Below are 16068 nucleotides of genomic sequence, written 5' to 3' on the forward strand. Positions count from 1 at the left end.
CTTTTTTATAAGAAATTTTAAATAGAACTAATAAAATCACTGGATATTTTACAAAAAAAAAAACTATTTTATTATGTAGTTATTTACCAAGCAAGACCATATTATATTGAAAAAACCAAAATAGCTTTTGAATACTCATCTCAAGTCACAAGTTTTTAGCACCTCACATTTTTAGAATTTGAAAGTTGAAAAAATTAACACGCCCTATTGTGGCAACCATTTACAACAAATAATTTGTAAGTCTAAATATAGAAAAGACATGCTGAGCTTAGAACATAACATTCCTAAAGACGTGGAAGATGTTTCTGATGTTCATTAATATAGATTCAAGTATGGAATCGACAATTATGTACAACAGTAGTTTTGAACTGAATTCAGGGAGAGAATTAGAAGATGAATAGAATGTGTGTAGATGGTATGATTTGCGCAGGAATCAGACGTTGTGATTTTTGTGTAAGTTTTCGTACTTCACACTATCAAACTTTTGTCGTGATACTGGCCAAGTGACAAGTATTTTACACACACACTCACAGTTACCAAGAATAATATCTTCATTAATGACATTTGATTGAGTAAAGAGAAGTTCTGAAATTAGCAGCATAATTTTATTCTTAGTATTTCACATAAATTTAGAGGAACCTCTACATAAATGAACATCGTGTTTACAGTATAAGTATTAATATTTCTTCAGATACAGTGAACATTTACAGCTTTGGAAAGCTTAAAACTTCAAAATGAAATCCGTGTCTAGATAAAAGATGCAGATAGTCTTAATTTCTGCAGTAAGCTAGAAAATAATTATAAAGCAGTAAGAAATACAATATCAGTATTATGCTTTTCGGGGATAGGTACATGCAGATCTTGGGGTATCTTGGTGCAGAGGATAATATGATGATACATAGAGCATTCGGTGTAAGTCCAATGTGTTTTTTTTTTTTCTGGTAAAACGCGCCGGAATACCGTTCTGGCACCTTTTTGACGTCAGTACATCTATAAGTTGAGTCCAGTATGAGGGTGGCATCCCAGAAAGTTGACCAACACATTTTCAGGCCAATTTTATCGCGTCTATAATTTCTAACCTACATGACACATTTCAATGAAGCAAATAGCGATTGACAGATGAAGAACATGTATCCAATATGACCTTGAGTTGAAGTGGGTGACACCATGTAGTGACACACGGGAGAGGGAAAATTGAGGTACGATTGGTGGGTTGCTTAGCAGCTGAGGCAGTGTAACTCGAGAATTGCAAAAGATAGAACATTTGCAGTGGTGTAAAACGATTTGTAACGGACTAGGCTACAATCTAAATTTAGCAACACTCAGCAGTCGACAAGTTAAATTGCAAAAATTCGCGAGTGGAGTGATAGAGCACAATGGTTACTATAGCAACCGACATGTTTACTCAATGCATATAAGATGGCTACTCCAGGAGTCCCAGGGAAGATATACTAGGTTTTCAGAGTGTCTGGAAAGAAGAGATGTTGATTGTCACTGTTGATGTTTATCTGAACAGCAATTCTATCAGCGACGTATTCATGTATAAAATTTGTGGCTATCTCCATTTTTTGTTATTACCTGAATCACACAAGTGAAATGGGTAGGCATTAGATACACCATTTTTTGTTACATTTTTCATCACAGAACAGAGAAATATTCAAATTTCGTACCGCCAATATAGTGTGAGGCTTCTCCCAACTCATTTTCATTGTCTTCCACTGAGATAACCTCTTCTAGTTAACACCATGAGGAACTGTTTCTTATTAGAATTGTTAGGCCTCCTTTGATCAACTTCAACCCTGACAACTGTGTTAAATCTTGTTTGCTAAAGGCTGTCATGCTGCAACAGACGTCACAAGGGAAGAGTGTAACAGGAAAGAAGAAAATATTGAAGGAATGGCTATGTTGTGGAAAATCGTCTTATACATTGGGCACCAATATGTAGTTTAGTAAAAATGTCTATGTTGGAAACCAATTTATTACTTTGTTAACCCAAATAGAGTCAGTTTATACTAACATGGATTTAGTTTGTATTTCTTCTGAAATACAAATTAAGATGTGAGAATAAATAAAGGTTAATTATGTTTTTAACACTTTTTCTTCTGAACTCCATTTAGGTTTTGAATTCTCAGTGCACTAGGCAGTAATCATCTTTTCGTCTGCTCCAATAAATTTTATACAGAGTTCCATCACTTCTTCCTCTAGAAAAAAAAAACTGGGTGTAACATAAATAGTGAACCACTTATCTCATGTGGAAGTCAAACATCTTGAAGATTATGTTAATAAAGCATTGATAGCGTGAAAAGCTTCTAACCACAGCTCCACATGGACAATGTTACCTTCTAATGGGCAATGAAAGTGGAACTAGAGGACTAAAACATTTCAAGTGTGGTTAGTGGAAATTTTAAAATTAACCTTACAATTGAAGACATTATTACAAAAACAGTCCTAGTCATTTTTCATGAAATTGAGTTAAGGACACATTTGCTACTATTTCAAATGTTTATAGACTCCAAAAATGACTCATGTCAGGTGCAATAGTCACAGTTGTACGGAAACAGCTGACATGTGTTGTTCTATTTATTTTTATTGTTCTCCTGAAAAATACCAATTTTGACAAGAGTTGTTTTTGTAATAATGTCTTCAATTGCTTGTTTATGCAACGAATGTATCTTCAGTGCTGATTAGTCTGGATTTTAAGCATAATTGCTTAAGAAAAAATATTGGAATTTGAGATAGTAAAACTGATGGAATTTTTTTAAAATTATGGCTGTGGTACGAACATGGTGTTGGTATGTTGCTGGTGAAGATAACTTGTTTTCGTAAATTTATAATCTGTGCAGAAATCACGATGTCCAACACTGAACTATGGTACCGTACTTCTGTCAAAAAGTGTGTGATGCTGAAATACATGCCATCTGAAGTAGCTAAATTCAACCTCTGATGTGTGTCCCCTCTTCCCCCCAGAACTTGTAAAGTGTACATCATCTGCAGTTATGTTATGAAAAACAGTGTACAGTCAACTCCGGATATAGTGAACCTCTGCGGATTGCATATTTCGTTCACCATATCCGAGGTTCACTAAATCCGAAGTGTCTCTCCCCTAACCTTAAATGACAGAAATGAATGAAATTGTGAACAAGAAAATAAAATACTATACAGTAATTAATAAAATATTTCATTTTTGTGAAATGGATTACACTGTATATTGTTACTCACAGTTGATTTAGTTAAACTATGCTGTTGGCCCACGTCCACTTGCAAAAGATCACATTCAATGTCACTTATAATATTCACCTTATCTTCCAAAGAAAACACTTTACGCTTCGACATTTTTATACAGTACATTCACTGTTTGAACACTAAAAACAGATTGATCAGGTAGAAATGATAAATGCTGTTATGGTGTGACTGCGTATTCAGCCTTGGAATTTTCCAGGTCACTTAATGGATACTGGGAGGGAGGTTGTTGAAGTTGAGAGCTATTGGAATCTTACCTTCATTTATGCTCTGGACGTAATGTCCGTTCCCCTTTAATAAAAGAAGGCAATTTAATTTTCCGTTGTTTGGATGCTATCTGTCATAATGGAAATGTTTCTGAGAATAAAGGTAACCTTTTGACGATGGAGAATTAGAAATAACAGTAGAGTAGTGTGCCTGAGAACAGAATGGCAACCTTTAATGGTGGAATGAGGCAAGGTCGCCATGCATTGCCTGGGTTTACAGTACAGTCTAGGAATCACTAATCCTACCTTTGTCCTTAATTTGATTCTGTATTGTTATTTTAATGCAAATCATTATTGTCTTAAGTGAATGATGTTTACTTTCTGATTTGTACTCATAAATTTAATTAAAGATTAAAATAAGTATATTAGTAATTATTAGTGTTACGTTTTTACTTGAATGCCTATTATTTACCTGCAGAGTGTAATGAAGTTAACAGAAGAAAGCAATCATATTATTTCGTATTTTTAATATTTTGACATTCTCTTTTATGTATTTTGACAAACATCTCTTCATATTTTTACTCACTCTGTTCAAGAGTAATGATGACGACTGTTTTCTTAACTTTATGTACATAATCTCAGTTGATTTTTTTTTTTTTCAAGAGGCATTGCAAACAAATTGCTTGTTAAGATATTTTAATCTTGCGCGATTTTGAATGTTAAATCAGTAATAGAACTGCAACCACTATTTTGGGACAGAATAATGGTTTCGTCTTCATAGAGAGAACAACTTGGTAGTTTAAGATAAGACGTGGTCACATGTATTGCAGTTGAGTGTAGAGGTGAGATGTGACAGCATTTTGCCGTCCCAGTTCTGAATTATGACAGTTCAGGAAAAATCGCTCTGACAGATAATAATGATTTTGTCACAGTATGATTTTTGTGTTCGGATGATTCTTGGCGATTGTAAATGTTATAATGTCCTGGCATTCACATAGTCATTCATTAAAGATGATGGCAAGCAATACATGCCACATATCATCATCATCGTCATCATCATCATCATCATCAGTCGTAATGTAATAGTTTCTTGTTACTGCAAGTCCTAGCTTGTCTGGATTCTTCAAGTCTTCAATTCATGGCCATTTTACAAATAAGGAATATATCTGTTCTTTGGAAGAGGTATGTATATCAGAACGAAACCAGAATGAATCCGAACATTACAATTAAAAGACATAGTACAGCTCATAATGTATCGAACACAAATCTTCGTTTTGAGACCCAAACCATTACTCCTAACTGGTGATCAGTGCTGTGTTCAGCTTTCTCGTTCATATATTCCATACATTCAATTATTTGAGATTTTATAAAAATGAGTAATGAGTGTTAAATTGTTAAATTCTTCTAAATTAATCGTCTTTAGCAATATATTTAATCAAAACATTTCAATGTTTCCCATCATGAGCCTATAGATCTTTATGTTTATCGCTCTTTTGCTAATTGAATTGATATTCTAGTGTCATGTCTTATATCAACATTAGTGATTAGCGCTGCCAGTATACTAAAAACAAAACACACACTCTGACATATGTTATCACGTAGTATCCTAAGAATGTTTACAAAGGTGAGTCTTTTGTGGAAAAATATAGCATGTGCATAGTTTCAGTATCAGAGTTGCCCTTGTTAATCTCTAGAGTGGGACGATAATTAATTAGATCTCAGATATGTTGTCCTTCATGTTAATCCTCTGACTTGCGGTTGTCTGGATTCTGGAGCTCACATATATATATATATATATATATATATATATATATATATATATATTTTACATCAGTCGTCATCGCTATGAGTCACATATCAGTCAGAGATGGCAATTTCTTGGAAGTGTGATTTTAGAATTATAGTCATAGCTGGAACCAGTGACAAACCTATCACAGCAACAAAATCACAGGTCTTAAAACCACATTCGATCACTATACTTGTTTTTTTGAAAGATGGGACATGACAGGAGTGTTGCGATCGGAAAAACAACTGAATGTCACACAGCGTGGTAGACCTGTTGCTATGGTAACAACGGTTGAGTTGTCAAACTTACCATTCCAACCTGGCGAGTGCTTAATAGCTCTCTTGGCGACATTTATCGTGCACACAATGTTAACATTGGTACGTTTCGTCTTTGATTCTCTGTCGATTTTTGTATTGTTTTCTTACCTTCACGTCAATTGTCAATGAATGTTTTAACATCAGCCATCTTAACGTCAATTGCTAGCTTCCATCAGCTGGCAGCATGGTAATCCATATTGGCAACACAGCACTGTAGTTCTAAGCTCGGCCGCTTAACTGTCATGTCCCATCTTTCAAAAAAACAAGTATAGTTGAGTGCAGTTTTTTTTATCTCTGTTGATAGGAAGAGAGTTAATCTACTTTGTTGGGTTAGTAATCATAAAGATTCGGATTTTAATGGCATGCCATATTTTATTTTGATATATTACAGACATTACTAACTTAACATAATATAAACTCTGATCAAAGTAATGAAAATGCATAATTAATGGATAATTTTTGGTAAATTTTGTTCACTTAGGATTTCTGCATAACTATTTGTCATTTTTAAGAAGTACATTTCACGTTTTTTATTTGTTTCAAGCATAGCTTTGTCTTCATTGTTTGGTACATTCTTTTAACACTTGTATATTCACTGGTTAACAATAACTTCTTTACTACATTAATATTATAAAAATTACTTGAGTGACTAGCTTCGACGTGGTGTCCGTCATTGTCTGAAGCTGGACAGTGTTTTGTGTGAAAGGAGTTGTACTACTACATCTGCTATCCAATATCTCATTGCAGCATTACACAGTACAATGGAATTACATTAATACATCTATACCACATACTGAAAGTTTATATTAAAAGAAATAGCTGCGTGAGTCTGCAAATATTTTATTTATTTACTTTGTAAATAGTCCCAAAATCTTGGATTTCAGTCATGTCATATTGTACTTTGTACTGAAAAATGATGTCAAGGACATAAAGTGAGGTCAGTCGATTAAAAAATTTGCTGACTATTGTGTGTTATGTATCTTACTTTAGAATGTTATAAACTACACCTTTGTTAAGTTTTGGGACCTTTTTTTAATTTGTAAAATGTAGGTAATTTTAAATGACATTTGTCTGTAGTTAATTCTTGCAATTTTTATGCCACTAAAATCCAGGGTGTAATAATCGTAAATAAATATGAATTGTGGCTAATTATAATAATATCAGTGTTACATAGTGATAATTAAAGTGTAATTTATGAGGACAATTTTCATTGGCGCCTACTTTTCTGGACTTTCAAAGAAGGGGAACTTAAAGAATGTGGAAGTAATTAGTTGCATATAAAATCACTGATAATTTAATATTTTTTGTGGACGTTCAAAGTATAATTGAGGATGCAATAACAGGTAAAGGTAAAGGTATCCCTGTAACATGCCATGAAGGCACTTGGGGGGCATGGAAGTAGAGCCCCATGCTTTCTATGACCTCGGCACTAGAATGAGGTGGTGTGGTCGGCACCACGCTCTAACTGCCTTTTACCCCGGGAAAGACCCGGTACTCAATTTTACAGGAGGCTGAGTGAACCTCAGGGCCGTTCTGAAAGTTTGGTAACGAGAAAAAATCCTGTCACCACCTGGGATCAAACCCCAGACTTTCCAGTCCGTAGCCAGCTGCTCTACCAACTGAGCTACCCGGCCGCCGTGCAATAACAGCGTTAATGTAAAAAAATTGTATTTGAGAAAAATTAGATAGAAATTTAAAATTGTTAGGAACATAATCTTTACATTTGGTAATAAATTACTGTTATATGAAGGGGTTATATATTAATAAAATTAGAGATTCTCTAATGTATTTATTTAAAAACATTTATCTATGCAATAACAGCATTAATAGGCTAATGCTCTTATTGCACTCAACTCTCCAATTGTGAAAGAGAATGAAGAAGATGCACTCAATCTGAAAATTACAGTATATAATTAAGCAGGATTACATAACTACAGCTAGTAAGTTACATTCAGATGCTTTGATATCAGGTATTGCCATTAAATATAAATGTACCATTGGTTATTTATCCTGTGAGAAGGATTTCAACTTGGGAATAATTAATGGTATTGGTATGTAGGAATGCAATATAGGCAGTAGTTTGCCATTGGTTTTCTGCATTGATAAAAAGATATTGAATTATGGAGAAAATACATAATGATGGCAAAAGAAATAAATACGACTAAAGAAACCTGTTAACACAGTTTTTGTTCATGGCGAATTCCACTTTGTTGTCAGTATGTGAACTTGGATTTATCACATGGAAAGTTTGACTCAAGATAGTTCTTGTTTGTTCATTAGTGCAAAAAGATTAAATTTATGAATGCAGAGGCATATTCAGATATGCCAAAATGATTTAATGACGATGACGGTGAAAACTGAAGTACCCAGCGAAAATCTGCTCTATAGCTGTTCTGTCCAACTTCAAGGTTTACCGCAGATCACATACTGGCATCTTTCGTGAGAAATCATTGATGTTCATAATGTGGCACACTGTTAGTTGAAGTGCTAGAACACTGACTTTCCACACTGGAATTCAGGTTTAAAATCCTGGTATTCCATCTGTAATTTGTGGGGATGTTTAGGACAGATTTTTGCTGGCACACTCATTTTTCCTGACATTTCGCCATTTTTCCATTATCATCCTCGTGATACATCACTGGTATCTTACAGTATAAGAAACTAGTTCAATAAAACTGTTGCTTTAAGTAATGATGATTTTTATTTAATGATATTTTTAAACTACAGAGATTATTCAGATATGATAATCGCGTAATGGTAGAAGAATGAAAATTGCATTGAAAAACGAATTAGAAGGCATTTGATTGGCTGCTTTGTCCATCACGATCATTCAGAATCTGTCTGGGATCAAACACTCGTATTTCTCATGAGAAGTTCGTGAACTACGACTGGTTCTTTATTGTTATTAAAATTTAGCAATCACTATATTGTATAAGTAGCATACAGCATCGTGAAAATACTTTCTGCAATACCTATCACGTAGATGAATCTGATTTGAAAATCCCTTGATGTTCTTAAGCCTATTGGAAGTGCAGAAGAAAGTTAAAGTTTGTTTGAAGACTGACATGTTACACCACCCACAGGTTGGGAGGACGTGCAAACAGGCGTACTTCATTTGCTGTACTGGACACCCGGACAGGTGAACAAGGTACGCAGACGCTGCACAGGCTGTTACCAGAAGCTGAAGCAAACCAAGGGCAAGCGAGTGGCTTACAACCGTGCCAAGCGAGTCATAACATACTGCGTGGGATGCAGGCGTGCTCCTGCCATGTGTCTGCCCTGCTTTGAAGAGACTCATGCACAGAGTGTTAATTTGCGCATCATATGCCAAGACAGTATCCCCAATTACGTTTCAGGAAAGCAATTAAACATGATGGATCATCCTCAAATGTTTTGTTCATAGTTTTTGATCAGTATGAAGAACACAGTCCAGTGACTCATCATTTTCAGCTCAGAATATCTGGGCAGATGGGAGAAAATTATTATAGTTTAATCTGTAAACTGGTGACTGGAATGGCACAGTTTCTGTCGCAGGGCCTAAGAACTTTATAACCAATTGGCCCATAGTACTTACCCTTTTTAAATAAAATCAATGAAGTTAATTTCAAAAGTCATAGAATAAATCGTAAGCATATTAATATTATGACCACAGTAAAAGGTACAAATGAACATATTCTTTATAAGATAAATGTCTTGTCTCTCTCAGATTCTCCACAAAATTACTATCTTGGTGCATTTTTTACTACATTTCTAGAAGGTCAAAAATACACTTGTGATATAATTGCGTACTGGCATCCTGCAAACAGTAATGTTTAGCATGTCGGAGATCTTAATTGGTCTCGAAATACTGGTCTCACATCTGATTATTTACGAGAGCAAAATGAGAGCGTTCAACATCTGAACTGATAGGCCAAGGTATATTTATCTCTGCCTATCATTGGAAAATAAATACATCTTGACTATACAGTGAATGGGTTAGAAGTTTATATTCACCTGAGTTCTCTGTATGCAAAAGTATGCATTTATGCAAAATAAAGTTGGCTTCAATCGAAAGTAAAAACCATTGTTGACAAAGATCCACTTTTTACTTTTTCTGTGTGCAAAATCGATAAAAACATGCAATTGCATGAAGTTTTGCGGTCTAATGATGAGAGTTACTACAGGAATGATAATATCTTTGAAAAATATTGGAGTGCAAGAGGTCAGATGACTTTATTGTCAAATGCCTGGCATTAGAAAACAACAACAACTACAGGAATAAGTCGATTGCTATATTTTCGTTCTTTGAAATATGGATGGTTTCAAATACTCTGGAATTGACTATCAGGTCATTCTCATTCTTGCATCCCAATATTTTCCCACGATGTCATCTGAATGTCTAAAACTGTGCACATGAACAGGTGATATCCATCTATTACAACATCCTGGTGGTACAGAAGGCAGTTTGCAGTTTGGCAGCTTTCATTCCAATTCTTTGGAGATATTGAGCAAGACCAGTTAGCAGTCGGAATTTTGCTATGGCTAGTCTTTAGGAAGTTCTGGAATTAAGTCCTGCATTTGACTGCTTCCTCCCAACGTTTTCCCTTTTGATTCTACAGAAGTCCATTCTTTGTAGTGTTTCTTAAATTTTTCCTTGAATTGTTTCATGGTAAATCATTAATAGGTTTTGTAATTTTAGTATCTTTTTTGACCAAAGTGTCCATTATTTCAGTTTCATGTATTATATTGTATTTATTTACATTCTATGGTATTCATACATTGCTTCAGAGCTAGATTATGGAGCATGTCAAACAAAAAAAAAAAATCTTAATAGTACTATGAAGTCTTAAAATATGTTGTTGTTGTTTTCTAATGCCAGGTGTTTGACAATAAAGTCATTTGACCTCTTGCACTCCAATATTTTTCAAAGATATTATCATGACCAGCCACTGAAGCACAGATTTTGAGGTGTTCCGAATCCATTTCTTGGTTTGAGTTGCACAATGTGCAGTTAGGGGACTGATATATTCCAATTCTATGCAGGTGTTTAGCCAAACAATCATGGCCTCTTGCCAATCTAAATGCAGCTACAGACGATTTTCGTGGTAAATCGGGAATTAACTGTGGATTTTGATGCAGAGAGTTCCATTTTTTCCCTTGGGATTGTGTTATCAAATTTTGTTTGTTGAAGTCTAAGTATGTAGATTTAATAAATCTCTTCACAGAGTAATACGTAGATTTAGTAACAGGTCTGTAAGTAGCAGTGCTGCCCTTCTTTGCTAAAGCATCAGCATTCTCGTTTCCCAGGATTCCACAATGGGATGGTATCCATTGGAATACAATTCTTTTATTGGATGATATTAATTGAGAGAGCATTTTAGTTATTTCTGCTGTTTGAGATGAAGGTGTGTGTTTAGAGACGATTGATAGAATAGCTGCTTTGGAGTCTGACAATATAACTGCATTCCTAAATTTATTGATGTGGCATAGAAGATTCCTGAGACATTCACTTATTGCAATGATTTCACCATCAAAACTTGTTGTTCCATATCCAAGAGATCTATAAAGTGAGAAGAGACAGCACGTAACACCTGCACCGGCACCTTGTTCTCTGGAGATCAAGGATCCGTCGGTGTATAAATGAAGCCAGTTTTGTGGAGGGTACCTAATATTAATTGTCTCTGAAGACAATTGTTTCAGTATTTCAGTGTTTACTTCTGATTTTAGTATTTCTTCTGTTAAATTTAGATTATATTCTATATTTAATAGAGTTAAAGGGTTTGGTTTAATTTGTAAGTTTTCTTTTAAATTCGGGATATTGATTTTCTGTTTTAATTCTTGAACAATGGATATGAAACTTTTTTGAGTTTTCAATCTACAGAGAGGACTGTATGAATGCCAATTGTTTCCTGGTAATCTGATAAGTTTTTCATATTGAATCAGTGCTTTTTCTTCTATTTTCATTTTGATACTGTTAATATTAGTGAGGAATCTCATAGAATCTATTGGAGTTGTTTTGATTCCACCAGTAATGAGTCTGAGAGCTTGGTTTTGAACATATTCTATGTCGTTTATGAAAGGTGAAGTAATTAAAATTTCTCCGCAGTATGTCAGCACTGGCTGTATAAACATTTTGTATGTAGTGTTCAAAGTATTCCTAGAGCATCCCCATTTCTTTCCTGCTAGTCTTTTTAGAAGGGAGAATCTTTTACGAGCTTTTTCAGAAATGTATTTCAAATGGTTGCTCCATGTTAACTTAGTTTAAATATATACAGAAGAGTTGTACAATATAGTCTATTAGTACAACACAAAGTTTTAAGATCAAAACTTAATACAACACAGAAATATTCATGAAGCGTTGTTGAATGTCATGTATTCATCTATAGAATAGAAAGTGTGAGAAATTAGGTATTTCTTTAATTTGGCCCTAAATAATCTTATTTTTGAATTTCCTTTTTTATATCCATAGGGAGGCTATTAAAAATTTTTACTGCCATGTAACGCATTCCTTTTTGATAGCACAATAGACTTGCCGATGCAGCATGAAAGTCATTTTTTGACGCGTATTTATGTTATGAACTGTTGAATTAGTTACAAAGTTTTCACGATTACATACAAGGAAGATTATTAATGGAAAAAAATACTGACAAGTCATGGACATTATTTGTAGTTTTTTTTAATTTTTCACAATTCCTTAGATTTGGCACTACTTTTATTCTAATTACTCTTTTTTGTAGTAGGAATATACTGTTACTACCTGTGGAATTCCCCTAGAATATTATTCCAAAACTCATTACCGAGTGGAAGTATGCAAAGTACAGTATATTGTTTTTAAGGTATTGATATTTACTGTCTCTTGCATAGATCTAATAGCAAAACATGCTGAATTTAGTTTGAGGGTAATTTTTTTATTATGATTTTTCCAATTTAACACATTATCGATTTTTAAACCAAGAAATTTGTTTGTTGTTCTATCTAATAGGGACCTATTGTTAATTATTGCGCTTTAAATTTGCGAGGTTTAATTTGGACAGGATTTAAATTGAATTATGTTAGTTTCGTTACAATTTAATGCTAATTTATTGGCTGAGAAACAATCACATATTTTGTAAGCCTCAGTGTGAAGGAATCCATTGCATCTCTATTGATTTGTTCTCTTTGCTTTCTTGTTTTTGTGTTTCACTTGTATTGCCTATTGCTACTCTGGAATCTGATAGGATAACTAACTTGTTAACTTTGCTCGATAAATCAGCTGCTACATTGCTATTTTTATAGTCTCAATTTCCCCAGTAAAAGCTGTTGTATTTCGTCCCATTTTCCTATAAAATGGAAATTGTTTGCAGTCATTCCTGCGCCTGCTCCATCCTCTTGCTGGAGAGACCCATCTGTAAACATAAACCCAGCAATAGAATATTGTATTTAGATTGGTCCAAGGATTATGGTTTTGGCTGTTTCTGAACATACTGTTTTTTAATTAGTGAAAGATTGTAGTCTATTACACCATCATTGGGGTCCATACATTTATGTTTTGAAATCTTAGTGATTCTCTTTAACATTTTTAACCTTTCGGTTGCCTTTTTCTTTACTATAGTATATATGTTTATTCCGAGAGAGTTTGTTGTCGAATATAATTACTTGGATATTTTACGCAATTTGTTGTTAAGTTTCATACTAGTATTACAGTAACAGTGATAGCTTACTTCGATAATGAGAATATTTGGTATTACGTTTTTTCTGCATTAAAAGTCAGTAAGTTTTCTGAGTACTATATCTTTTAAATTTTTAATGATGATTCAGTAGTGACTGAGTTTCATTAGCCAACTGCATCAACTAAAACAATAACAGAAACTACGCCACACACACTCACGCTAATACTTTAGTACTGAGTTATTAATGCCCGAACGTTTGAAAATTTCGAAACAAACTGAAGAGAATTTCATTTTGCCTTGGACCTGGTTTAAGTATTGTATATCCCAGCCAAGTTTCTTTGGGTGATGGTAACAGACAAAGGGAGCAATTGACAGTTTATCGCAGGACAGGGTTCAGCCAGCAGTTTAACAGTGTGCCACTCCAAGGGATTAAGGTTAGTGCACCAGAGCTCTGTGCACGTATTTATTTAGTATTTTTTTTACTCTGTCATTTATTGCTTTCTCACTATGAAATTTGGCATATTTACGAATAATTAGAGAACACACTGATAATTTAAAAATGGTATTCTAAGTTTACTAACATTATGAACATTAAGATTTATATAATAATTATGGCATAAAGTACTATGAATACAGAAAAATGGCTAAAAGCCTGATATTTAACCTTCCAAATGAGACAAATCTCGATTTCATACGATACATGTAATGGGAGAAATTAATATTTATATATGTCAATGTATGCAATTTTTCAATAACTTTGATGCTGTATAAATCTCAAAATAATCAGAATTGGGGCCAACAAAAAAATATGGGTCTCTTATTTTTACCCTTACAAAGCATACAAAAAGTTTCAAACAATTCTAAACATATGACATGGAATGACTCGTATATCAACATGATGGTATTGTAGAGACTTCTGATGGAGAAAGTGTAGACATATTGATTCAGTATTTCATTGATCCACTACCATCTTTGTATATAACAATGACTATTGATGCAGCCTACATCTATGACGTGGACAGTTTTTAATCTGATATCAATTAGCTGAGGTCAGTCAAGACGAACCAGTGACTTTTTTCGCAAGTGATTGGTACTGAAAACCAAAATAGCTATTTCAAATATTGAAAGTTGATAAGAAACGTTTACTGTTTAAATGCTGTGAAGGTGTATGCAATGGGGCAGGAAACTAGCTAAGAACGTCTATCACAGCTTAAAATCTGATATAGTATTAGTTTGTTAGAATTGGGGCCAAGAATTGTTTTATATATTATGACGGGGAGGAAAAAATCCCTTTCCTCCACTTGGAATCGAACCTGTGCCTTTCCTATCTATAAGCAGAGTTAACTTATCTTCCAGTTTGAATAATGCAACCCCGAAGATGTAAAGTTGTGTATTTATGGCTGTGTCTAAGGATCTATTTGAAACATTCATTGTGCAATCTTAAAATAAATTATATTTGTATTTTTAGTGATAACCATAACTTCAAAATTGACCATATATTTTTGATTTGGCACAATAAATTATCTTTCTTGACTATATGTGCTTGTAAATAAATTAAAATGTCCTAATAATGAAAAGACAATAAAATCATACTTACAGCGAATTTTATGTGCATTACTAGTTTTTATTCCTATGCAAGTTTCGACGACATTTCCTAAGTAAACAGCAGCTCACATAATGTAGATTTTTTTATGTATTACTTAGATTTTAAAATCTAGTCACAAACAATAGTTTAAATGGTAAATCATGAAGTTACATTAATCAAGACTTTGGAATGTGCAATTAATCGATTTATATTAATTTCAAGAACAAGAAGAAATGCAAAGATATTTTAAAATCCTGAAATATTAAAAAAAAAAAAAAAAAAAAAAAAAAGCAAATACGATGTCTGTAAATTAATCTCTCTGCCAGACATGTGAATTTTCTATCTTACGGAAGTAATCTGATACATTGGTAATATCTTATACATCTTATTTAGAAGATTATTAAGATTTCAGATGTAGTAATGTTTTATAATATTTTCTACTTGTTGTACTGACAGGATGTTTTGAACTGGAATTTTTTCCTGTGCATATAATATGAGGGTGATTAAAAAAGTAAGGTAACAAGAGTTCTCATGGGTGACATATTCCCCCTTGTGTTCGAATTTTCTGCCAGGGGCACAGCAGAAGACCACAGCTTTATCATGCAGCCATTAGATGGTGCTTATGTTGCATCAGATTCTCGCAATATCAGTTGTAAGATGACTGTGCACAGAAACATGGTCAAATGTGAAAGTGCATAGTGTGATCTGGTTTTTGCATCTGAAGGGTACCTCACCAGCAGAAAATCATTGTCAACTTGTTGAGGTGTATGGTTCGAATATCATGTCACGGAAACGGTGCTTCTAGTGGGAGGTACTGGACCTTCCTCCCCACAGCCCTGACCTGAAACACAGTGATTTCCATCTCTTTGGACTGTTGAAATACCTGGGTAGTAAGCGATTCAACACTGATACAGCCATTCAGCAAGCCACCATGATGTGGCTTTAGGGACTTGACACAGATTTTTTTTTCTATGTCGGCATCAATGCTTTGGAAAAAATGCTTGGACAAGCATGGTGACTATGTTGAAGGATAATACATACCAGTGCCCTACGACTATATATCAGTATATGTGCCTGTGAAATAAAGTTTGTCCATGAGAACTCTTGTTAGGCTTACTTTACTTTTTGTAACAAAATCAGCACATATTCGCTGTTTCTTACAATGATTAATACTGTTAATGAGGCATCCTCTGTGTGTGTATCTAGTGCCTACCCACTTCACTTACGTGATTCGGGTTCTGCATATTGTGGATAGATGACAGGATTGACCTATTTTCAAGTTGCACACCACTTTGGCAGGCCATGC

At 34.1% G+C, this 16068-nt stretch overlaps 1 protein-coding gene across 9 annotated transcripts in view; it reads left to right on the forward strand.

The window, feature by feature from the left end:
- The window catches only part of LOC138701658 (protein bric-a-brac 2-like), a 150272-nt gene that overhangs the window by 49027 nt on the left and 85177 nt on the right, over positions 1-16068 (forward strand). The window contains exon 5 of one of the 9 annotated variants that reach the window (XM_069828779.1): positions 8633-14943. The exons of the other annotated variants lie outside the window; for them this stretch is intronic. Within the exon in view, the coding sequence (XP_069684880.1) occupies positions 8633-8952 (320 nt within the window). The 3' untranslated portion in view covers positions 8953-14943. Of the gene's footprint in view, positions 1-8632; positions 14944-16068 lie in introns of those variants that run through there. 9 annotated transcript variants of the gene reach the window in all.

The sequence above is a fragment of the Periplaneta americana genome, chromosome 6 (genome assembly GCF_040183065.1).
Source record: "Periplaneta americana isolate PAMFEO1 chromosome 6, P.americana_PAMFEO1_priV1, whole genome shotgun sequence".
Taxonomy (NCBI): Eukaryota; Metazoa; Arthropoda; class Insecta; order Blattodea; family Blattidae; genus Periplaneta; species Periplaneta americana.